General features: G+C 37.6%; 2 protein-coding genes across 2 annotated transcripts in view; both read left to right on the top strand.

The window, feature by feature from the left end:
- Positions 1 to 3972: 3972 nt before the first annotated feature.
- Positions 3973 to 7588, top strand: LOC127631706 (uncharacterized). The gene is made up of 5 exons (XM_052109960.1): positions 3973 to 4161; positions 4814 to 5023; positions 5765 to 5924; positions 6415 to 6494; positions 7249 to 7588. Exons 1-5 carry the CDS (start codon positions 3973 to 3975, stop codon positions 7537 to 7539), a joined length of 930 nt encoding a protein of 309 aa, XP_051965920.1. The 3' UTR covers positions 7540 to 7588.
- Positions 7589 to 16906: 9318 nt separating this feature from the next.
- si:dkey-238d18.5 (myelin-associated glycoprotein) overlaps positions 16907 to 26845 on the top strand; it is a 58341-nt gene continuing 48402 nt past the window's right edge. Inside the window, exon 1 of the mRNA XM_052109867.1 lies at positions 16907 to 17199. Coding sequence (XP_051965827.1) covers positions 17122 to 17199 — 78 coding nt within the window. The 5' untranslated portion in view covers positions 16907 to 17121. The remainder of the gene's footprint in view (positions 17200 to 26845) is intronic.

The following is a 26845-nucleotide window of genomic DNA, read 5'->3' as shown; positions in this document are numbered from 1 at the left end:
GTATAATTCTATGACAATCAGAAAAGATGTGAAAAACAGTATCTAGTACATTACAAAAATTGCTGATGAAATGCTAAGATTACACTTAAACAAAAATGTTTTTGTTGCTAATGCACAATGCAGGATACGAGTTTGTAAATCTCCTGATCGTTTTGGCAATGGACTTTTGTAAAACAAGTGCCATGAAGGTGATTGTACATTAGGGACAGATAAGTAACTCCTCCATTTTGTATCTGACTTATTCTTAAAATGTTCACAAAATCTTGACTTCACACATGCTATATACAAATGTTGCTTATTACTTTCTAAAAAGGACAAATGTTTAAGTTCTCGTAAAGAAAAGAGTTGTCTTATATCATCATTATCCTGCCAATTATGAGGTGTAACAAATACTTCAGGAAAAAAACTTTGATTTGAACCACTAGCAAAACACTCTTCAAGAAATATATTTAATGATATAGGAAATTATGATTTTAACTTTCTTAAAACCTTCATCACTATCCTTTCTGACATTCTCCACATTTGTTTAGTAATTTCTTGTACAGAAAATCATTTATTTTGTTCTGTGTCAATTAAATCTCCCACTTTTAAAACACCAGATGAAGTAAAAGTTGTGATTTCAATACTTGATAAATTAGATTGATGACATAACCATGAATTATAAAAAAGTGGTTCCTAAAGACCAAAATGGTTCTCTCTTTCCACTTTAAATATACCCCATGCTCTTAATACAGACCAATAGAACCCATTCATTCTCAAACCTTCAATTATATTATTAGACATTAAAAATAGTTTTCTGTCAAGTCCCATTTTACTAACAGCTCGTAATACACTCTTAAAAAAAGGGTTCCTCTGGGTTCAATATAGAACCCTGGGGTTCCGTACTTGGCCAATAGAACCTTTTACCAAAAAAATGGTTCTATGTAGAACCCTTGAGAGCAAAGAACCTTTTTTATTAAAATGGTTATAATTCATGTTTTATGACTGAAGTGTAAACTAAAGATTACACAATAATTATAGGCCTACACAACACATTCACAACACTTTTTGAGTCAAGACCCATGAAAATGACTGCTGTAGTCAAAAACAAGAGTCAAAAAATATGAATATCTAGTCAATGTATGATTTGAGATTTGCCTTTAAATAAAAAATAAAATGACCAGGTGTTTTCTTTATTTTGTATTCCATATTGTGATGGCTTTAATCATAGGTTTTAATCTGTCGAAGGTAACATTAAAAAAATAATTATCGTAAAAATGCCCTCTGGTGGCGTATATGCGTTGCATCATCCTTGAATTCCTATTGGTGGATTGGCGAAGATGACCCTCCGAGAGACAAGTTGACTGACAGTTTGGCTAATTTTTCAAACTGAGGAGTCCGCCATTTCTTCCCGTTTATACCGTCAGGTAAGTTACGTTTTTACATTTTTAAAATAATTTTAATGAAATATTTAGTATTGTAGTTAACATTTATATTGGTTAGACTAGCCCTTGTGTTACATACTGATACTAGAAGCAAAAAGGATAATATTTACCTCAGACACTGCTGTGTAACGTTAGCAGTGACGGGCTTCGTCAGCCGTCGGTTCAGAAAGCCCTGTTAAATTGTTTTTCCTCCGGTTTTAAATTATTTAAGTTACAGTCTCCCTTTATTTCCTTGTTAATGTTAATTAAATTGTCAATAACAATAAGACAGCTGTGTTATAAGGAGACGAGCTTCGAGACAGAAGCTTGAATTTTAATTTCAATGAAGCGCGCGCTCGTTGTTCGTTAACGGTACATTAACGATAAGCGCCAATTCAAATATAAGCGAACCGGGTGGAAGACTGAGGTGTATGATATGTGAATGTTTGTCGCAGTTTCACACATACTTAGGCCTGTGTTAACAGGTGTAACGTTAGAAGTTATTAAAGGTGCCCTAGAATTTGAAATTGAATTTATCTTGGCATAGTTAAATAACAAGAGTTCAGTACATGGATGTGACATACAGTGAGTCTCAAACACAATTGTTTTCTCCTTCTTATTTGAATCTCGTTTTTGAAAACCCCCCCTGAAAAATAGGCGAATCTCCACATAACACCGACTGTGACGCAACAGTCGGGATCATTAATATGTATGCTAACCAAGCTTAAAATCCTTATCTTAATTTATATTTTTATTTTTCTTCAAACAGCCTGGAAACTGAAGTGCCTCAAATATCTTGTACTCCGTATGTATCATTGTTTTAAAGTTTAAACAGACTGTATTGTGGCAAGTAAAATTAATATCCTGTATAAAAGACTTCAACGTTGTATTCATGTTTACAGACAAGAATGAGGGCTCATTTGTTGCCCAACCTTGGCCAGCAGTATACAACCTGCCTGTCTTTCCCCCTGAATTGCAAGCAGCTTTGCAGAGGAAGGATCCCGGCTTTAAGAAGAAGGACAAGTCTCACATCTGTGCATTACTGATTCAAGTGTTGTTTGGCAGCATCACTAAGCACACCTGGTACAGTATTGTATTTTATAACAGTTAAATGTATTGTATGTTTTGGTTGTTGGGTACTGAAATAATATATTTGATTATTTCTTAGGTACCCAAATCATAAAATATATGTAGTAGTAGTAGTAGTAGTAGTCCTTTATTGTCACATAGTAAACCAGTGAAATTGGCCATCGACCTGTCCATACAAACATACATATGACAAGGGGATAGACAGGACAGGAAGACAGGGAATTAGAAGAAATACAGCATGACATGAGGAGAGGAGAGGAGAAAAAAAAGGCAGCCCCCAGACTATGCTCCTTAAGAAGTACAGTGTGGGAACAGGGAAAAAAACACCTCAGCAACATTAGCACATAATCAGTACACTCTACAACATGAACAAGACTTGCAACAGGGGAGGGATTGGGGGTGGAGGTGGCCCAGCACAGGCAAGCAGCCATCCGGACCTGCAGCCATGTTCGGCGCTGGTCACAGACCCGCCTGTCAGACTGGGGGTACAAAGCGGCAAGGCGAGGGATAGGGTATCGGGCGGATGATTGCATATCTGTATATATGTGTAAGAGTTCATGTGTGTGTAGGCCTGGAGAGTCGCTATGCCAGCATCTAATCTAGGTGCCTCAGTCCGCAGGGTTGTCATAGCGATACACAGCAAGTTGCCATGGAGACAACCTTGATCAGGTCCCAGACATAGTCAACAATCACCAGGTGTCTGGGGAGTCGGGGAAGGAACGCGGAGTGGCTCACTGCAGTGCTCTTCCGGGAGTTGTTGTTCCAACAGCGGCCTTGGCCAAGGCCAGTGCTGGTTGAGGGTGGCCGAAACAGATAAGATTGGGATTGTTTGGTCTTAAGGAGAGTAGCCGCATTCTAATTTACACGGCTATTCTCCTGGTCCATTTTGGTCTCTGAAACGATCCATTTGCCTTGCAAAGCTGTGAGCTTCTCCATGATGTTATCCGTATTTTGGTTCATAGACCCAGTCTGAGTGCAGACAGCTCTGCCCACTGTTTCAATCATGACGGGCAGCCTTGTGAGGCTTTGGACAGCTGTCACCGTCTTCTTAACTCCTCGATAAACCAGGGCAATGCCTAATCCAATCAGCAGAAGACCTGTTATCATGGTACCGAATAGGTAGATATCTTCAACGTCCTCCACGGAAAGAGACGCCAGACACACGACCCGCCACCTCTCCCACGCGTCCATCGTGTAGCCAGCTGCGAACGTTCCGTCAGGGCAGACAGGTTCCCCCGAACCCAAGCTTCTCGTCGAGAAGATGGTGTCAATTGCATTGAGAGACCAGTTGATCAAATCCATGATGACTTAGTTTGAAGAGCAGTGCTGAGAGAGTCTCTCAAGTACAAGACAGTAGACTAGATATGACGAGAGGAGCAAAGCAGGGAAGATAAGGGTAGGGAGAGGGTGAGAAAATGCGACCGCCTTCGTTGAGAGCCAAGAGGTTTTTCTACCTCAGATTGTGTTGGACCTGGAAGTAATGGGTGAGGAGGAGACAAGTTTCCAGGAACACATTAATGCCATCACCCTGGAGTTGCGTAAAAGCAACCCCAGTTACTCTGAGGTCAAGAACCGGATGAAGCGCACTCTTTTCAAAAGAGTACAGATTATGGACATGCCTGCAGCTGAAGTAATGGAGCAGTTTCCTTTTCTTGGGGTGCCACAGCTTGTGAGTAAACACTGTTACATTTTGTGCCAGGCAAATAAGAAAAATCTGTGTATATTATATTTCTGTGAATTATGGAGATGTTCTGGGGAGTTTGATCACCCGCTTTCCATTTTTGAAGGATGGCAACTCCTCTGGTTATGTATGAACATATTGCTGCTCTTTTAATATTGTGAAAATATTGAGATCACTGCTCATTAAAAAAAATCGCACACAGAAAAAAATCTATTTAAAAAAGAAAGTATAAATGTGTCTACAGGATACCTTGTTGGAATGCCTTAGAAACAAATTAAAAAAAGAAAGGATTCCCTTGGTTAGCTCATCAATCATCCTGCAAATGAAGGAGAAGTATGGGATCAAAAGGAAGTGTGCTGGACAAACATATTCTGAGGGACTTAGTCAACAACAAGAGGCAAGTTCAGTTCAATAAATTTGATTTTGAAGGTAGATTAAATTAGTCTTAACATGAAACACATGTTGACAATTATTTCAGAGTGCAAAATGTAGAAGAGAACCATTGGATATACTGGCTAGTGATGGGAAGTCTGGCTCTTTTCAAAGATTTAATTTAAGATTGATGTTTCAATCTTAAATATTTTATTCTGTGACTTTGATTCATATTTACGTACTGCACAATACTGTTTTTCTACCTCAGATTGTGTTGGACCTGGAAGTAATGGGTGAGGAGGAGACAAGTTTCCAGGAACACATTAATGCCATCACCCTGGAGTTGCGTAAAAGCAACCCCAGTTACTCTGAGGTCAAGAACCGGATGAAGCGCACTCTTTTCAAAAGAGTACAGATTATGGACATGCCTGCAGCTGAAGTAATGGAGCAGTTTCCTTTTCTTGGGGTGCCACAGCTTGTGAGTAAACACTGTTACATTTTGTGCCAGGCAAATAAGAAAAATCTGTGTATATTATATTTCTGTGAATTCCTATAGCTCATTTGGTAGAGCAATGCGTTAGCAATGCAAAAGGGTATCCTGGGGAACACAAACTTATAAATGTATAGATTGAACGCAATGCAACTCCCTTTAGATAAAAGCGTCTGCCAAATACAAAGTATTTTATTTGATATAAAGTTCTTTTGTTTTATTCTTATTCTAATTGTATTATTTTAATTTTAGATATATACTTCTGTTAAAATTGAGGTCATTTAGAAATGGGAGCTCTAGCGCAAGTTCTACCGGGAAGACTCTAATATCACGTCATTCATTAACCACAGATCTAGCCAATCACCACTCGACATATGCAGTATTTTTAAGCCTGGTGAACACCCATTACTAAGTTCGCAGAAACTGACGCCGGCGCTCACTCACCCGCGTCTCGATTGCAACCATAATGACAATTTGCAAATTGAATAGAAAAAAAAAATGTTACATGGTATTTCAATCAAATGGGATTCAATGCCTGTAATAATTTTGATTACCACGCCCACTATTTTTCTTATTGAAAATTCTGTCTCGGAAATACATCACTATATGGTAGTCAATTGCAACCTTTTTTAGCAAAAAGTTCATGCTGACTTTAAGGAACTTGTTTGGCTGAAAGTGTGTAATTTGGATACAAGCACCAGAAGTAAACAAATGTTTTGTATTTTTAAGATGCTGCATGAAATGACAATGAGGTTTGGAACAGACTTGGCAAAGAACATGGAAACATCTCTAAATGAAATGGCCCCAAACATCATCAGGAGTGCAAAAGAAGAAAGTCAAAAAAACCTCTACGCAAATCTCATTGGACCAGCAGAGGAAACCACAGAGGGTAACAACACCATATATTTTTTCCCATCCAACCTATCTGTTCCTTGCCCAGTGTAAAGTTGCGTTGTCAATTTAAAGGTAGCTCCTATAAATTGTATGAGTGAAAACATGTATTAAAATAATGTAAATATTAAAGGAATAGTTTACCCAAAACATTTCGTAATTTACTCACCTCTTGTCATTTCAAATCTTTATGGCTTTCTTCTTCAGAACACAAAAGAAGATATTTTAAAGAAGGATGGTAACCGAACAACGGCGGTGCCCATTGACCTGCATTGGCTTTGTGTCCATATAATATAAATGGGTACCAGCATTGTTTGGTTACCAACATTCTTCAAAATATATGTTTTTGTGTTATGCCGAAGAAGGAAAGCCATATAGGTTTAAAATGACAAGAGTAAGTGAATGATGACAGAATTTTCATTTTTGGGTAAACTATCCCTTTAATTGATTTCTGTACCTAATGTACAATCATTTGTATCTGTTTATAGGTCTCGTTAGGAATGCTGCACTCATTTTATTGCCAGCACTATTTAAAGAAAATGCCACTTTCCTCTACTGTGTGGATAGTGTAAGTATAGTGTCTTCTGTAGTTTCATTAACATTTGATGCACTTGACTTGAATTAAAGGAACTGTTTATGCAAATATAAAAATATTACTCAGTCTACTCACCCATATGCCAAATTTTTTAAATTTACCCTTTAATTTACTCTCTCTTCCTTAGTCATAAGTTTTGGACATTTTCTACTGCTATGTACTGTCATTGAATAGCACCCCAATTTTGAGTGCATCGATCATAAAGGAAATCTATACAACTCCAGGGTTTAATACTTGTCTTCTAAAGCAAAATGGTACGTACAAATGGTACGTTAGTGAGAATAAAAAGATTAAATTTGCCAAGATAGGTTACTATAATTAGACTATGTATAGATAAGAGAATAACATGCAATGGGGTGGCACATGAGCTCCACATTAATTATTATGAGTCTTGTTGGCCCTAGCTGTCATATCTGTGTTGTGTCATGAACGATTCAGTCACAAGAACGAAAGAACCAATGAGATTCCAAGTAATCAAAGTGGAGCTGATGTGGTAGCATGTTGAATGTTCTTCAGTCATCCGTAATGTTGACATTAAAACACATTACAAAGCTAGAAAGAGCCAGGATATTATTAAATATATCTCAGATTTTGTTTAAGTGAAGAAACAAAGTTATACACATAGGTTGGCTTGTTGGTGAGTAAATTATGGGGTAATTTTAATTCTATTCGATGACATCTTTTAATTGGTGAAAAGCACTCAAAAGGTGAAATGTTTGTTTTACAGGAACCCAAAGGTCCTACATCCACCATTGTGTTTAACGGCTCTCCTGATCCCCTCAAGGCTGAAAGTGTCAGCATTATAATGGACAACGTGACCATTATAAGAGAGGCAGACATCGACATGACACAGGCTGTGGAATGCCTGTTTGCTGTCTATTTTCTTTTCAGTGTGCAATACCTGGTTCACATTAAGCACACAATGACTTTTATTCAAAAATACATGCTTAAACTTAGGCAAGAGCATGTCAAAAGAACACCAATACCTGTACTAAAAATGTACAGTCAACTTCTGTAAATTGTAGTGATATTTAATACATTTTAATTGTTCATGTATTGTTTTTTATCTGCATTGTCAAATATCAGAAAATATTTTTTTTTCTTGTACAGTACTTCACTTTTACATGTATCTCTGAAATATGTACATACAGTACATAAACAATCTTATTTATTTTTATTGCAAAGCGAAAATGCTTAAATTAAATAATTCACACTAAATGGTTGAATGTAATAAAACATCTTAAATGTAAAAAGGTTTTGATGTCTAATACAGTATACAGAGGTGCAATTTTAAATGTCACTAATATTTTTTGTATAATCAATTGAATAAATTAATTTATGAACTTTATGGATTGATTATATTTTCTTATTCAATAATAATGATCTTGTTTAATAATAAAGAACCCTTAAATGGTTCTATATAGAACCATCTAACTTGGATTCAAAGAACCATTTGGGGTTCTTTTTATGGAACCCATTAAAATGGTTCTATATAGAACCATTTTGGAGTTCCATATATGAAGCGGGTGATAGAACCATTTCTGGTTCTAAATAGAACCATTTATTTTAAGAGTGTACTGCTAAACCATATGTGGCCGCAGGTCGGCGTTATAAAGCAGTTTTTGAGCCGACTGTATTCTCATTGTTTTCCATTTAGAAATTAAATCAATAAGGCCTTGACCACCCTCAAATAGAGGTAGGTTCAGTAAGCCTTGATGAAGCCAGTGATCCTGCAACAAACTATAAACAAAATGCCAATAAGATTTATTAATAGTATTCAATGTTGTGACTAGACGTAACAATGATCAGAAATTGGTGTAGGATTAATTTTACTTTCGAAAAAAGTTCCTCTTCTACATTTCTGGACATTTATCCTATCTAGTCTAGCCCCCGATATTATATTGGAATTCGTTTTCAGCCATGTATACTGCCAAGTTTTAGGGAAGAAATCTCTGCAAACATCTACAAGTGAGTGAAATATTATTATTTTCTTTAGAGCTTCTGATGAATTGGGGTGGGGTTCATCATGATTCCAATGAACTGTATAGTCAAGGGTACAATTAAAATCTCCAGCCACAATAATTAGGTTATCACAAGGAATATTAGTCAAAGCTTCCTGTAATTTAAAAAAACAAAACTCGTTCATACCTGTTAGGAATATTTTGGATCTAGTTGCGATCTCCAATTCCCCGTTCCCGTCTTTCGATGTTCGTGCCCAGTGAGGTGCAGTTGTGAGTTTGAGTCTCTGGAGACTTTGTGAAGGAAGTAGAAAGAACAACACACAGTCGGTCTGTATTCAGTCTACTCAACATTTATTACAGCAAGCATGTAATTTATATTCTTCATGAGACAATAAACAGCCAATAGTAAAGCGACAACAAGGCTTATGATCAAGGGGAGAAATTGGGTACTCTGGAGTAATACAGGAACAAGGCCATATACAGATGCCCCAGTTGTTATGCCATATGGTTGACCCTGACCACCTCAAGAGGACAAGTATGACCTAATCAACTCACAGAAATAAGTATGCTGCATAAAATGCGGTACATCATAAAGAGGAAGCGAGAACAACACTGGGAGCATATATATTAATAAAGGAAAACGACAGATTTTGCAGAATAATATATACCCGTTGCATTATTCCAGGAATATTGGAAGCATTCCTCTGAACACTTTCGGATATGAGAACAGCAACTCAAGCACTTACACTGGAACCATGGCTAAGAAAACCCTGTCCTTTCCATTCACTTAGCCATTCTGCCTGGTTATATACATCTGTGTGTGTTTCTTGCAAGAATATCACACTAGACTTTTTAAAAGCCAAAAATGTAAAAAGAGCACTTATTTTTTCTTTATTACGACATCCATTAACATTTAAGGATCCAATATGTAAGGATGTCATAAAGTCTTACTATAATGCAGCGAGCGAACAAAAATCCCGCACAAATCTGTCCTGTACCATATCTCTAATGGTTGCTCTTTTTCATATCTTGATGAATCATCTTCTTTACTTTGGTAATAATTTTTTTGAGACTATATTGTTTTTGTCTGCTAAACTCCTCAACTGTTGCATTTATCATTACATCTCTACAAGACACTAAAAATCTTCTCAAATCTGGAAAAAACAGATTCCGTACATCTTTAGTTTCATCAAGGAAAACAGTAATCTCTCTGGCAGCGTAAAGTTTTTTTCACAGCCGCTCAATTCTGATATCTCTATTTGAGAATCGTTTTCTCCTATTTCGAGAAGGCTCCCTATACTCTCACATTAATTATCTGAATCACTATCAGACCTAGTGACACCAGAGCCAGCTGCAAACGACTGACTGCAATTTTCAGTCACTTCTTCATCTGATTTATTCTCATTTCCATAATCCATAACTGGATCTTCATCTTCTCTGTCTTTAGATTGATGATTAATACCTTCCAACACCCTAAAACAAAGGCTCAAATGCAAAGCTTATTGGGTTTAGTGAAATTTTGTCGAGCATGTGTGCCAAACTGCTCATTATATGACAAAATCCTGAGAAAAGCAACACTCTCAAGTGCTGAGGAACCTATCAAGTGGACTGCTGAAATTGACATTGCTACCAAATCATGATGAACCCTTTCATCTGTACGTGCACAAGGCGGCAGGCACAGCAGCAGCGATCCTCTCTCAGGCCCATTGCGGAACATATAGACCTGTGGCGTACTTGTCAAAATTTTAGAGGCAGTCGCCAAAGGCCTCCCTGCATGTTTGTGAGCAGTGACTGCTACGGCGTTGATGGTACAACATGCAGAACGTATTATTCTCTCACATCCATTAGTTGTGTACACCTCTCACCAGGTAAGAACAATCATGCACAACATTACCACATGACAGCACAACACTGATCGGAGTATGAAGTTATTTTATTGGTTACTGCTAATCTGACCATTAAACCAACCTCCGATGTACACGCCCTGACTTTATAATTACAAATTGCTGACTCAAGGTGAATTTTCCAACAACACACATGAATGCTTCGATCACCTAAAAACATGTACTTTACAAATTGCTGACTCAAGGTGAATTTTCCAACGACACACATGAATGCTTCGATCACCTAAAAACATGTACTTTATACAGGCCGAATGTTTCATCATCTGCCCTGGAGGAGGGGAACCATTGGTACGTTGATGGGTCCTGTTCCAGGCCAAATGATTCCGTATACTGGTTTGGGTATGCTGTAATGGAACTTCCAAATCGAATTATTGAAGCTTATTCGCTCCATATAAATCTGCACAAGCTGCTGAGTTGTTTGCGTTGATCAGAGCATGCCATTTGACTAAAGTTAAATCAATAGATATATACAAACATCATGTGTGTATGCTGATGAGGTAGCAAAGTGGGCTGCAAGGGAAGTTATGGTAAGCCCAGAGCTGAATCAAACTGATAAGACTTTCCATAATACAATCAACACTGGTGAAAGACAATGACATTAAATTGTTACAGGTAAATCCATCTGAATCTGACAACATTGGGCCTCAAATTGAGTGAAATCAAACTTATTGCATAAATGGGGTACAAAATGCAGTAAAATGTATGTCTTATGTCTAATATGCGCACAGAACAACAGACACAAGCCTGCGAAGCACGACTCATTACCACACTCGGAACTGCCATTCTAAATGGACAGAAGCTTTCCTGTGTGTGAGGTAAAATTATAAAATGGTGAACATTTGGCAAAATAAATAATACAGAGATTCGGCTGACTGAGCTCAGAATGTCACCATCCTCTGTTGTTAATCTCTCCATTTGAAATACTAATGGGTAAGCCTTTCCCGACCCCTTGGGTCAAAGGCCGCGCTGGCTTTCTCTCCACAGGTGACAAGGAGGTGGTGATTGCAGAATATGTGGATTCCCTCATTAAATATTAAATGGCATAAATGGTGATATTTCTCTCTCCCTCTACCTGCAGAAAGCACTACTCATTTGTTCCAAATCAGCAGATTCTGGTGAAGTGTCTGAAACCAACAAAGTTAGATGAACCAAAGTGGGCCCAACTACTGTACTGGCAGTGACCAGAACGGGGGTGCTAACTGACCTTCAACCACAGTGGATCCATGCAAGCCGCATGAAGCTTGCTCCAGAGGAGGGCCTTACTGATTCAACGTGAACGGTGAAAGCACTGGAGGAGCTGAACACGCAGCGCCAGTGCCCAACCGGGAATCTGCGAATTAGGAGGACCCGAAGAGGGACACGGAACAGTCAACATGAAGACATTCCTACTGACACTGCATATGGTGCTGTAAGAAGTAGAGACTAGAGAGTAAAAATATATAGAATCAGTTAAATTAACGCCTGTTGTGAGTGTTGAAAGGAATCTGTTGCAGAAAACAAAAGAGAAAACAACTGGGGCAAATAAATCTAAAGAAAATCAAAAGCTTGTCATGGTCATTGTCCGAGGGGGCAACACAGAGACCATTTTGGTTATTTGATGAACACAGTAGGAGTTTCATCAGACATTTCCATTTATGTTCACCTCAGACATGTTGGTGTAATCAGCATTATAATCATAATTCTTAAAATAATATGTCAAGAGAAACAGAAATAAAGAAGTCAGGGGTGTCAGTCAAAATATTTTGGCTATGATTTGAAGCCATAGAAATTGAATGTGTTTTCTGCAGTGTGATAAACCAATAGTGGAGATGAGATATATACTCGCATGCAGAGCAGGACTTTGGCTAAATGAGGTGCATGGGAGGAAAATAAGAGTTTATAAATATCTTAAAGTCTTTATCAGGGCAAACTGAGAGCTAAATGCATTCAGTAGTGTTAGGACTGTTGATAGTCTTTAGTTCGAAATCTACAGTAGGACACTTGGAATGCCGCCTTTGAATGCGACCTTCTTTCACAGGACTTCGTAGGATGCATGAGGTGTATTCTTCGTGGGCACTCACAACCCAAAATCTTTCCTCCAAACAAATAGAAAGGTCGTTCTCTGTGAATTTAGCTCATTTTTCTTCTACTTTGTCTCAATTAGAGAGTGGTGTCCCTCAAGGGTCAATCTTAGGACCCTTGTTATTTTCACTGTATATGCTTCCTCTGAGCTCAATTTTTAATAAGTACAGCATATCTTATCACTGTTATGAGAGGTCTATATAATTTATATCAACAGTTAACAAAAGTACTTATTGACGGTCAGGTTAATATTCTGTCTGGCTAAACCTTAGATAACCACCTGTAGGCTTAGCTTGAAAGAACATAAACATCAACATCAGGTTGATGTTGTCATGCTAAACTTAGCTTGTAGTGGTGGTTAGTTAAGGCTAGCAACATTAATCTGACCGTCAATAAGTAGTTTTATGATCTCGATATACATTACATAGACCTACTATCTACCCCCCTCTGCCCCCTAGCTCTCTCTCTACTCGCTCTGTCCCACTCTATTCAAATTTTATTTAATTTTCTTTAAAATTTTTGTTTTATGTTAAGTTGTGACTTTTACCCAAATCTTAGAAGTATTGCATATCGTCTTGACAGCGAACATAAATCACAGAATTGGACATTGGGTGACACACAATTACAGTGCTACTGTACATATTATTCAGCTCTGTGTGTTAATTATTATTTCTGTTTTTATTTCAAATTCTTATCTTTGTATCTGATCCTAGGTCCTTCCTCAACAGACCGATGCAATGATTGTGTAGTTTTCATGCTCATGAAACACATCAGATGCAACACATTAGGGGACCGGGTTTTGGACCATTGCTACGCTCCCTTCCGGGATGGCTACAAATCCTTCCCCCGACCACCATTTGGCATATCGGACCACTCTTCCATTCTCCTTCTGCCAACTTACAGGCAGAAACTGAAACAGGAATCACCCACCCTCAGAACGATCCAGTGCTGGTTGGACCATTCAGAATCTACGCTACAGGACTGTTTGGATCACGTGGACTGGGAGATGTTCCAGTCCGCCTCTGAAGACGACATCGAGGTCTACGCTGATACCATAACGTGTTTCATCAGGAAGTGCATAGATGATGTAGTGCCGACCAAAACAATATGGATGTACCCTAACCAGAATCCGTGGATTAATAGTGATGTTCGTATAGCACTTAATGTGCGGACATCCGCTATTAATTCCGGGAATGCGAAGGAGCATAACAAAGCCAGTTATGCCCTCCGCAAAACTATCAGAGCAGCCAAACGCCAGTACAGGGACAAGACTGGAGGACAGTTCAAGGCTGACTCTAGAAGTAATATCATCACAGACTTCAAAGGGAATAAAAACTCGTTGATGAGTTTAATACATTTTATGCTCGTTTCGAGGGAAACAACACTGCCCTTGCAAAGCGAGCTCTTGTGGCCATAGCTACAGTGGTCAGGTAACTCTCCGTCTCTCTAGCAGACGTAACACGATCCTTCTGATTGGTGAATATCCGTAAAGCTGTGGATCCAGATGGCATTCAGGCCCACAAACTAACTGGCTGGTGTTTTTATGGACATTTTCAACCTTTACCTCTCCTTGTCTGTGGTCCCCACATGATTTAAAATGTCCACCATTGTGCTTGTACCAAAGCTATCCAAAATAACTTGCTTAAATGGTAGTTTATATAGGTATTTTATTTCGTTGTGTTGTCTCATGTAGTCCTATGTTGGACCTTTGTTGTTTTTTTATGTAGCACCATGGTCCTGGAGGAACGTTGTCTCGTTTTGCTGTGTACTGTACTAACTGTATATGGTTGAAACGACAATAAAAACCACTTGACTTGACTTGACTTGAAATGAATGCCGTCCTTTTGCTCTGACCCCCATAATCAGTAAATGCTTTGAGAGACTAATCAGAGATCACATCTGCTCTGTGCTGCCTGCCTCACAGGGCTCACTGCAGTTTGCTTACCACAACAACCGCTCCACTGGGGATGCCATTGCATCTACACTACACACTGCTCTCTCCCACCTTGAAAAAAGGAACACATATGTGAGAATGCTGTTTGTAGACTACAGCTCAGCATTCAACACCATAGTGCCCTCCAAGCTTGATGTGAAGCTCTGGGCTTAAACACTGTGCAGCTGGATCCTGGACTTCATGTCAAGCAGATGCCAGGTGGTTAGAATGGGCAGCACATCTCCTCATCACTGACCCTCAACACTGGAGCCCCGCATGGCTGTGTTCTCAGCAAACTCCAGTATTCCCTTTACATACATGACTGTGTGGCATCACATAGCTCCAATGCTATCATTAAGTTCGCTGATGATAATACGGTGGTACATAGGTCTGATCACTGACAATGATGAAACAGTCTACAGAGTGGAGGTGCACACTCTGACATGCTGGTGTCAGGAGCACAATCTCTCCCTCAACATCAGTAAGACCAAGCTTGTGGTAGACTTCAGGAGAAATGACAGAGAACACAGCCCCAGTGTATTTTTATTGTATACAGTCTTTCATTTTGTGTATACTGTATATTGTATATTATTAGGTGTATATTGCATATTGTGTTGTGTAACAAGATGTGTAAACTGTTGTGTAAATCAGATGTTTATTGTAATTGTCATACTGCTATGTTGCTTGGAACTGCACCCAAGACTTTCACCCACTGTTGCACTTGTGCATATGGTTGAGTACAATAAAGGGATTTTATTTGATTGTGAATTGTAATAAGGCTTCCATTACACCAAGGGGTATCCTACAATTAATATTAGCAATGTGAGAAGCTAAAATGCTGAATGAATTTACATTACTAATAAATATATACAATAGATACATAATTCAGACTTTGCTCCATCTGTGAAGAATAAGTACTTATACGTCCCAGGATGTATATATTTTTGTTTTTTTATTTTTACACTTCTACACTGATGCCAATCAACAATGATTTACTGTTGTTAATGGATAGTGAGAAAAGGATCCCAGATGAGCCCCCAAATTATGTTAGGACATCTTTTATGCTAACTCAAAATTTTCCCACCTTCTACAAGGAAATAATGACTGGACCACAACCCGCACGTCAGACATCTGACTTCAGTTCAAAGGGACAGATCAATTAACCCCGAACTCGGCGAGATGCATCATTTGAGGACATTTCCAAGATGAGCATAAACTGGAGCTGGGATTTGGGATACATAAAAACAAACTTTTAAATAGTTTCACAGCATGAAGTGTATGAATATGCAATGTACATTCAATATACAAGAGGATGTTAAGAAGAATTGTTTGTGTTTCAATCATTGTCAACATTTGCACCTATTTTGCTCTTAATATAGCTACTATATAGCCAGCTAGCTAGCATCTGGAAGGCTTGGCTGTGTTTATGCATTTGGCATGTGTTCATGTCACCACGACATGTGATTTACTGGAACCAGGGCTGGACTGGGAAGAGAAATCGGCCCGGGAAATCAGCCCAGGATATTACATAGACTTTCGCTGCCCTTTTCTGCATATCACGGCGCCTTTTGTGGTCCGTTCTGCATAACACAGCAGCTCATTTTAGCTTATTGGCCCATTTTGTGGCCAATCCACCAGACCCCTAGGTTCTCCCGATGGCCAGTCCTCCCCTGATCGGCCCCAAAGTGCGTCGGCCCACTAGGAAAATGCCCAGAATTCCAGATTACCAGTCCAGCCCTGACTGTGAGTAATTTAATTAAATATTCCCACTTACGACTTTGTCTGGAGTGCAGCATTAGTCAAGGGAATTAAAATAAACATATACACACAAACATCTACCTATGTTGCATCTTGTACATGAAAACTCAGCAAATGTGCAACCAATGAGAATCAAATTGAGGGCACAATGACTTAACCTGTTAACTTGCTCCCCCACTTTGGTGAGGAATGGGGTAAATGACATACCCAAAATAAAAAGTTTATTGCTCATGAGTCCCTCTGACTACACACATAATCAAGAATCTTTAGAAAGCTAACACTTAAGACTTTATGAAATCTTCAAAATTACTCAATCTGTTACTAACATAGACATAATGTGCAAACACAAAAGAAAAAAAAAATATTTAACACTTATTATGAAATAAATACACAATGCTGTGGGATAGACACAACAGGCTAAAGCTCGATATCTTACCAACCTGTTTCAAATTTGAAAGTGCTACTAGCAAAAATATGCTTTTTGTAAAACTTTCTGTACTGTAAGTGCCTGTCTTTCGGAACGCTCAGTGTTGTCAAGGCGACAGGGCGCGCCAATGAGAAGTGCTTCTCGATAATTTATGCGAACTATTACCACCCACATTTTGCCATATTCGTAATTTCCTTGGTTACATTTCCTCATAAATGAAACCCCCTCTTGAGTGCTATTGGTAGATTTTTTTAAACAATCAAATTTGCCAATGCATGATCATACGTCATCAGAAACAGCTGTTTTCTTGCGCAATTTTCTAAAACTATGACCCAGTTTTATTCAGAAAAAATCAGGGGTGCGATACTTCTGTTCCAGACACTCTAATAAGCGAATTTATTCGTTTTGTTTTATCGAAGGGCACGATAGACGCGCATAGTTTGTCGAATTTAATGAGATGACGTCATAGTGTTTATCGATTTCATGATGTTAACAATGGAAGTTCTGTGAATTTTTAGGAAAAGTTCTCGTGTTTTTGGTCAAATATTTACTATGGATGTCGTGTAATGGACTATTGCAGTCAAAACAGACGGATGACATCATCGAATCAAAATTTACACAACAACAACAAAAGGTATGGATTTTCTGTTTGTTGGTTTGTTTACACAAAATATGAAATCATCAGCTGACAGTCTGATTAATCAATGCCTTCATAGGAAGGAATCTGCATCCTTAGATCTTTTAAATTGTGTATTGGTTGAACATATTACGTAATAAAGCGATACTAAACACACGTGCTAAATTTAAACAATTGAAAACAAAGGCAACCTGCTGCCTCCGGGAATAAACTAGATAATGACCAATAGTCTTCAATCCAATAGTTACCATGTCGGCTAAAATTTTACACATCATGGATTAATTGTTATTAATACTGCACTTCTGAAACTATTATTGCTCATTATCTAACAGGCCAATGAGTGCATGGCGATTATATAAGTGTGATCTGCAAGAAGAAAAAAACAAAAACAAAAAAAAAAACACAGAACACATACTTTTCATTCACATACATTCATTCATTTTATTCTGGATTGGATTCACTTTCTCTGTATTGAGTAGAAAACAATATTAATGATGAGACATTGAGAAATCACACACGTTTCAAATTACTCACGTTGAACATAAAATCACAGATGTTGTCATTTCTCATCCAGAACGTTTTGCATCCCAGATTATTGTTTTTCTCATGGTCATTATTTGTGCCCTGAAAAGTTTGTTTACAATGTGGCACTATCTAACCTTGTATAATTTGTATACCCTTTTGAAACATGCGTGTTCTCATACTTCCATGAGATGGTTAGGTTTTCTTTTTGGAAGGAATGTTAGACGGTGCAGATGAAGTTATTTGCAATGTACTCTGTGGCATCTGCCAGTTCAGGCTCAATAGTTATATTATAATGAAAACCTGAAATTAAAATCTTGCAAATGCTCTCACTTGACATTAAACGCATTAGGCATAAAAATTACCAGTCCAAAAAGGTTTAATACAAAAGTGCCAGTATTAAGTTAAAGATAAATATAAGTATGAATACGAATGAATTTTACATTTTTGGACGCAGATGAATATGTAAGTGATCTTTGTGTTATTTTATTTATTTATTTATTACGTACATTTTGCTCCTTGTAGCTGTTGATGTTACACCACCATATACATTACTGGACACTCTATATTTGAGCTCTCTGCCTTAACAACACCTTTGCGTTTCATAGTGATTTTCCAAAGGACATCTTTAATTAGCTCATCATCTATTCTGTAAGATCCTTCTATGCTGTTCAGAATGAATTTTGGTTTGCTGTATAGACAGGTGTGGAAAGTGACACATGCCACTGTAATGGTATCACCAGTTCTTTCACCTCCATAAATTTGGCTGCTGTGGACTCACTAAAATAAATAGAAATGTTACAATTAGGTAACACGCACATAAGGAGATCATTATGAAATGAGTGTAACACCAGTTCCAAACTTTGATGAAATCAAAATTATTACTTTTGAAGTACAAATTATTTACATAATGTCAACAAGAATTGTGGAGGTGACATCATAAATCTTGTAGGTGTGCCATCCAACATTTTCAGGGTCAATCCAGGCATATGGTTTCTCTCGATTGTGGGACATTTCCAGGCTTTTGATCACCAGACTACAATCTGGTTTTGATGGGTCCATATAAATCAGATTTCCCTGTAAACTTGTCAATGACGTGGTTCGTATTCAAACAAAGGATCATAAACCAAAGGATAGCCCTTAGAGACCAACTGAGAACACACAACCCTAAGGGGGTTGCTGGGTGGGTTCAATGAGTAGTTGAAAGAACTTGGAATAATCAGAGAGGAACCTTTGAGGCCATGAATTTAATTTGGCATTCTCACTTCTCATGCCAAAGCATCATACAGAATACCTGTGGGACAAAGTTTGGAGAAGTTCTGGTACCGAAGAGCGACAGCTCTGTCCGGTTCTGTGTTGAATAATGGAAAGTGAACACAGTGTCCAAATTTGATGCTTATCCAATGCCGCAAACTGACATGTTACTCGATCAGTTGGGCGTGGCTCAATTTTACCCAATGCTGGACTTAGCAAAGGGTTATTGGCAGATGCTGCGGGCAAAGCATCTCTCTCTTTAGAGTAGTCTCCCATTCGAATCACTGCGAAAATGCTGGGTTATTTTTTCTACCCAACCGCTGGGTTGAGACTGTTGGGTAAGAAAGCTGGCTTGATTTGACCCAACTTGGGTTGGCAACCATTCCTCACCAGTAACCCAACAGCGCTGGGTTGTGGATAGAGAGCAGGCACGTGACGTTAAACAAGTTCCAACGGTTCTCTCAAGTGTTCATATAGTATCACTCCGCCCGTCTGTGTTTTCAGTGTTCGTGACAGGAATATGTGTGTAAAATAAAAAAATAGCGAATCAAAGTGGGACGGAGAGAGAAATGTGAAATTGTCTGCAGCGAGGAGCGTGTTCTTTTAAAGCTTGCGGGTTTTGGTTGGAGTAATTTCTATCACACCAAGACCGCTGATGTGCGCGGGAACTGTAAAAGTGGAGCTTAAGAGGAGTGATTTTAAAATGCTTTAAATGTAAAGACGCTAAAATCATCATGTCGATTCCCTCACATACTTTATTCGGATTATCTTTCAGTTTGTGTGCTTCTTGGCGGCAAGTCTAATGCTTTAGTTGGACTAATTTCGTTGGCGGAGGAAACACATTTTACTCCACAGCTGAATGACACCCGTGATGCGGCTTGAATGTTCAAAGCTGGAGTCTAGATGCGAAAAAGTAAGTGATATTTAAAATTGCTTTTTGTTTTCATGCAATAATTTCGCTTATGTAATATATCCAATATAGTATTAGTATGTACTATATTGGATATTTATCTACCTAAAATGTGATAGGGTGAAGTTTATATTTCTAACTTGATTTTTCTGTCAGAAAGGTACTTCAAAACATTTCCCGCCCTGTTTCTAGCGAATTATCGCTCTGTTTAGCTGTACGTTTAACGGAAAACATAGATATATAGCTAACTAGGTAGTATTTTGTCTGAAAGTTGCTTGGTAGTTTTTTGTGTCGAAATGTCCCGCCCTGATTCTAACTAGTTACTGCGTTAAGTTTTACATTTGATTGCAAATTTTATTCATCGTCCCTCATTACACAATTATTATAGAGCTATGAGACATTTTTACCTAATTTTCAGTTCTTTATTTAGTACATTAGACCTGACAACACATTATAAATAGCCAGAAATGCCTAATCATAGATAAATTAAGGCTAGTTTGCTTCATGTGACGTCAAATTTGCCATGCCGTTCTCTTTAATTGGGATATAATTAAAATTTGGCCATAATGATAAGATGCCTTTTAACTGGTATTTATTTTCTTACAGATGGATGAATATGTGAAAGGTAAACTGACAGAGAGGAATCTTGAGGAGTTAATCCCTACATTTGAAGGTATGTATTCATTTATAATATTTTACAGGGTTGCTGTAGTCATTGCAAATAGGCAATTTCAAATAGGTTCATAATGAACTGATTTAGATGTAACACACCACTGACAAAAGTAAAGGGCAGAAACATGACATTTAAAGTAACAGTTCACCCCAAACATTTCTGTCATCATTTACTAACCTTCAAAACATTCCAAATCTAAATCGAGTATATTATACTATATATTTTATAGACTTATATACAAATATTTTCTTTATCCGCAAGATCAGAATCTAAAGATACTTAAAACATTCAATTAATTGAGGAAAAAAAAGTCACTGTGACAACATGCCTCAATGGTGTCACAGCTGTTACAGTGGAACATTGCTAATTTTCCAACATATTATTAGGGCATAAATAATACATTGTGGTGTTTTTCTTCAAAATATTACCCTTATTTAAACTATCTTGAAACTTACATTGAAAAGACAGGAGCACTGGGATTGAAGTCCACTGATTTCTTAAAGGGATAGTCCACCCAAAATTGAAAATTCTCACATCATAATCCTTTTGTTCATCAGATGACCACAAATTAATATTTTTTAAAAGATATATTAGGCAGGCTGGTCCTTTTTTGCACCTCAGTGGGTCCAAACACTGTTGATGTCCAAAAGTCACATTTAGGCAGCATGCAGGTAATCCATATGAATCCAGTTGCTCAATGAAGGTCTTCTGAAGCAAATCGCTGCGTTTTTGTAAGAAACAAATCCATATTTAACTATATTATGTTTGGTCATTAACATCATAAAAACTAATTCTTAACTAAAGAAACATTTCCGTTCGTGTACCAGGACGTGATGTCATGTCATGTGACACAAATATTTACATTGTCTGATTTTTATATATATATATATATAAAAAGGTGTAAAAAAAGACTGGTTTCCTGAAGAGATGCATGCTCAACCCGACTTTATTGATTTTATTCTCTTGCTCTATTTTTCCTTTTGGGTCAATTGGTGATCAAATCACTACACCGATCAGCGAACACACATAACACATAAGAAATGACGTCACAAAACTCTGCTAGCATCAAACCTCATTGATACTCAGTGATGTCATGATGTCATACCATTAGGTTTGATTTAATGGCAGTGTTATAATTTTTGTATATGCAAGTTAGAATGAGTGTCAGGATTTGAGAGTAAATAATGACTTATGTAAGTTCATCATATAAAATTATTGTATTGCTTCAGAACACTTCTGATATAGACTTCATGAGCCACATGATGTAATTGTCATTTTTGGAGCTTGAATGTTTTGGTTTGGTTTCATTTGATGACATGGACAAAAACAGCTGAGCTCAAATATCTTCATTTATGTTCTGAAGATGACAAAGTCATGCAGATTTGGAATAACGTAAAGGAGAGTTAAATGATGACAATTGTATTTTTGGGTGGACTATTCCTTTAAATTATTATTTGCTCTCAAATTTTTTTTTATAGTTGATCAATTTAAGCCCTAATCAAATATGGGGAAATACCAATACTTCAAACATTGGTTCTTGTCTCTCCTGAGCCCAAATGTCATGACATAAGAACCAGTGATGATTTTATTGATGTAGCCACCATGTTGGATTTCAGCATTGTATACTGGCTATGCAGCATACAAAGTAATTGTGAGTCACATTAACTACTTCAATGAAACTAGTGCTTTAAGCATAGTGACCAAACATTCAAGAGTTGTATTCTTCTTACATTGATGCAGAGTTACAGTATATTATGTTTTATTTATTTTTTTCTTTCCAGATTGGCACCAATATGGCTGAGTACCTGCGACGTGCAAAAAACACCACCAGATTTCCATATGTCCTGATGCTTGGAGACGACTTGCTTGCAGTGCTTTCAAGCCTTTGTTGTTAAAAATGGAGAATCATTTGACAAAACACATTGCTGGCAGCAGTAGATGTTTGCTTTAAGGCATTCTACACCTTAGATGTCAATTTCCCTAAACTGTGTTCCCCAGTGTGGGAATTTGTACAGATTGTGGTGTATGGACTTCCTGGAACTGAATCCCCCACTAAGGATCTGTCTAAACTTCTTATATTGCTGTAGATGTTTGCATTTAATGCATTCTACACATCAAAACAGTGTTTTCATCTTGTCAGTGCAGAGCCAGGATCAAGGGCAAAAAACTGTTAAGAATAGTTTTAAGAATTGAAATTTTTACAATGACTAGAATTTTTTTTATTTTGACTGTTTTCCTGTGCTTGTTGCTCAGCTTGTAGTGTTATATTAGAAAGTTTGGTTGAATGTCAAAAGTAAATTTTGTATCCTTTGTAATTGCACTTCATTTGCACAAACTCATGCAAACACATGTTGTGCATATTGTATACATTTCAGGGTTTCAGTAAATTTTTACCATTTTATTATTACTGTAGCATGTATTACTCTTGTCATTTTGTGTGTTAAAGTTGTTTTAATGACCAAGATACATGTGTAAATTTCCAACCCAATTGGGTTAATTTTAACCCAGTGGTGTAGTCATTTTTAACCAATAGATGCACTGTGTGCTGCATCTCGGATGTTGCTGTTACATATGCAAGAGCGAGGTCAAATGTTAATTCTCATGAGAGCCTTTTGTTTTCTCGAGGGGTAGTCCAGACTTGCTGGCACCCGCCTTACAGTTTTCCCCGTTTTGGCACCGTGGGCCACTCACAGGATTTCCTGCGGTGTCACTTCAGTCTTTGTAAGGTGGGCAGCTGTAAGGGGCTGAGAGCAAGTGCCATGTCGGTTGATGTCCGTATGGATCTGATGAGGCATCTGAAGTCGCAACATTGTGTCTGGTTGAGGTTAGCGCATGTGTTCAGGTCATAGAGTCCATCAAGGCTTTTGTGGCTTGTTCAGTGGACATGTCATTCCATCATGGAGAAATATCTGCTTCTGGTTGCACCTTCCCTTTAATGATGATCTGACTCTTAGAAGAATTCTCTGCCACCTCCAGTGGTGGTCTTCTGGGCAGACCTTAATAAGGAGTTCTCACTGGTAATGCATATACACCTGGACATCTTCTTAAATGACCATGTAAAGATGAAACTGATTGAACATGTTATACTGACATGAGAAAAGGTTGAGCAATACATCAATACATGATGAAAAGACAAACAATGAATTCATGTCTCAAGTGTGACTTTGAAAATGCAAAGGGGTCTAATTAATATGATTTTTTTATTTTTACTACCATTGTGATTTGTGGTAATGGAATTTAGATATACTTGATCTGAATTAATTAAAGGAAAGATGGCACCGAGTTCAAGGTAATTAGAACATATATCATCAATATACATTATTACAGTGGATAATAAATTAAAGCAAACATACCACAAAGTCAGTATAACTAGTATCTTCAGCAGTGACATGCATCATTAAACATATAGTTATAATAATAATTCTATGATTGTAGAATCACAGTTACAGACATATATAATAATAATAGTGGTGCTAATTCAAAATTATCTAATGTGTGTGATTTGGTGGCTAAGTCACAATCAATGATATATGCCTATTTTCAAAATGTGTAGTGGATTGATAGAAGTATCTGCATTTCATATCGTCAACTTCTTTTTTTTTTTTACATTGTTATTAGCGATGTGTTGAAAACCAGGGGCCCTCTGGTTTGCAACCATGCCAACAACAATCAATTGGTTCGATTTATGTGTAGGTGTAAATGTTGAAATTTGGGTGGCAAGTTTGCTTGCAATTAGTAATTAAATCATCGATGTGTGAGTGTAGCCCTGCATATGTCATATGTACATTACAGCATTTCAAATCAGTTGTTGGGAAGTTGTAAATAGTGACTGTTTTATGGAAACAGGTTTTTAATGTCCTATGTGTGAGAGGATGTGTGTATGTGAGAGGCGGGCCAGATCTTCAATGGATTAGTATTTTCAGCATCTAGGCCATTATTTTGTTCCATGATGTGTAGTGATAAAAGTGTGTGCTCTGTATGTTTAGGAGATGGGTGGAACCTGATCTAGAGCAATTGGTGTTGCACAATTTTGGTTACGGTGCTAAAGGAGGTCATACAGCTATTTTTGTTTTTGTAGTGCTGTGAGGTGTGAATGGCCTGTTAGATTTTGCTTTCCAACCCATCACCAGCATGGCCAAATTGTTGTTCAGGCTTGAAGCAAGGGGATCAGAAACCTTTTTGCATCTGTCCCTCACGATATTGCAACCTGAAATATGAATAACCACAGAGAGAGAAAACAGTTAATGTTGAACCTTTAATTAATTTGCATTTAGACATGTGATTCTTTATTTTCCTCTAATGGTCAAAGCCAAACTGTTACAGACAGTTTTAGTCTCTCACTGTATGGTTTGTGTCATCATGGGGAAGAAGCATTTTGCTTTACAAAAACATGTACCATTACAATGTCTAATGCCAATTATATTTCAGATATCAAATTAGACTGAGCATCTTTAGTGAGATCTGAATTACTGCTGATATTTTAGTGCAGTTTCAAGTGTGTAGCACCTTAAGCAGTTCCTGCAGTTGAGTCTGCACAGTCTGCTGTTGTGAGCAATATAGGCTCCAGTTTTGCTGGGGAATTTTCTGAGCGTTATTTTATTTTATTTTTATTGCTCTCAACACAGCTCTGTGGTCAAAGTATCAGTTAATCTCTTTCCGTGATGTGTTATCTGCTTTGCATATTTTAAGCGTGCTATTCGCACGTTTGATCATCTATCTTTGATCTCTGTGGTCTGTCAGGGCTGTGAAATTTCTGCCTGATCTTTAGCATTTTATACACTCATCTTTCATTTTCTACACAGTAGAATATTCACCCGATCAGATTTAACCTGTATACCATCCCTCTTGGCACTGATAAGAGAACCAATGAAATTTTATCACAAGAATTTTTCAGGGCCGGTAAGGTTGTTTGGTTGGCATTGTCATTACAAATATATATGTCTAGTATACATCTGCAATGCCATGCATCACCTTTCCCCATCTATGGTCATGCTTGGCCGTTATAATATAATGCATATTATAATGTGATTATAATACAACTATATTATATTAAAATAGTATACATTAAAATAAGTGTATTACTAGTCTCTGCAGGTTTTCTGGAATGAGATATTTGTCATCTCGCTGCTGTTTTGAGAATACATGCCTTTGATTTGGCTCTTGTATCAGATGCATGAGCATGTGCATTGTATGTAGAGTAACATGTCAGGCTGAAATCTTTTGATGGTCATGCTGCTGTAAGCACCCAATGACTGAAGGTACATATTTACATGGGGCAAATTTCTGCTCAAGGTGCAGAGCTTTTGCAATTACAATTTGAAATTGCATGCAATTTTCTCATTATCTTGAGTTAAGATGCCACTAGGTGTATTCTCATGCAAATCGTCCTGGAGGAACGTTGTTTCGTTTTGCTGTGTACTGTACTAACTGTATATGGTTGAAACGACAATAAAAACCACTTGACTTGACTTGACTTGACTTCAATATGAAAAGTGTCTGGGCAGAGTCAGAGGTGATGCAAATTGCAAAGAGTGTTCTTAAGTTTTAAAGGCCTAATGAAGCTCTTCAGTCTTCTTAAAGTTACTGAAGGTTAATGCTAATTGTGTAAAATTACTGGTAGTCACATGGATTTTTGTACTCCGTATGGTTTAACTGCAGATATATGGTAAATAGCACAGTGTGTCATATCAGAGATATCCGACATAGTAACACATTCAGCTTGAAACTGATGAACAATTTCAAGAGAACCATGATTACAGTTATTTCTAATTTATACAAGACGAAAAGTCTGGAATGCCCGAAGCATTTACAACCTCTAATCTAGGCCTAAGTGTTTATTGTGACACTTAGCTACTGCTGAAACGGTGTTTAGCACAGTTGCAAATTTAAAAATAGGTTGTCATAGTACTCGAGTACTAGTTCCATTAAACTAGTAACATTTCTGTTGTTACTATGTGTTTTCTTTTTATCACATCGCTCTGTTTTGTCCAATCTTGCTTTTCATATGCAAACACATCGACTTGCAATGTTTATATCTCAATCACTACTTTTTAAGTTGTTTACAGTTGCTACCCGCTTATTCTTTTGAAATGTTGCGAGTTCGTTGGAGGAAAGTACATAAACAATAGCGACGGTGTTCATTGATTTTATAATTAAAGTACCAGTTGCAAACCTCCCTTGAATATCATAATAAAACATTGGATGATGTTATCTCCAGTTTAAGTCTCCTCGTTTATGCGAACAAATAGATCATTAATTTGCAGATCAAGAGATTTCTTTCCTCG

The sequence above is a fragment of the Xyrauchen texanus genome, chromosome 38 (assembly GCF_025860055.1).
Source record: "Xyrauchen texanus isolate HMW12.3.18 chromosome 38, RBS_HiC_50CHRs, whole genome shotgun sequence".
NCBI lineage: Eukaryota > Metazoa > Chordata > Actinopteri > Cypriniformes > Catostomidae > Xyrauchen > Xyrauchen texanus.
Note: the sequence above shows the minus strand (reverse complement) of the source record. Positions and strands in the feature narration are given on the sequence as shown.

Excerpts from the sequence above, each read along its gene's own strand:
- LOC127631706 (XM_052109960.1), top strand. The coding sequence starts at position 3,973 with ATGGGTGAGGAGGAGACAAGTTTCCAGGAACACATTAATGCCATCACC. Across the intron at positions 5,024-5,764 it reads TTCTTGGGGTGCCACAGCTT|ATGCTGCATGAAATGACAAT; the intron begins GTGAGTAAACAC and ends TGTATTTTTAAG. Across the intron at positions 5,925-6,414 it reads AGCAGAGGAAACCACAGAGG|GTCTCGTTAGGAATGCTGCA; the intron begins GTAACAACACCA and ends ATCTGTTTATAG.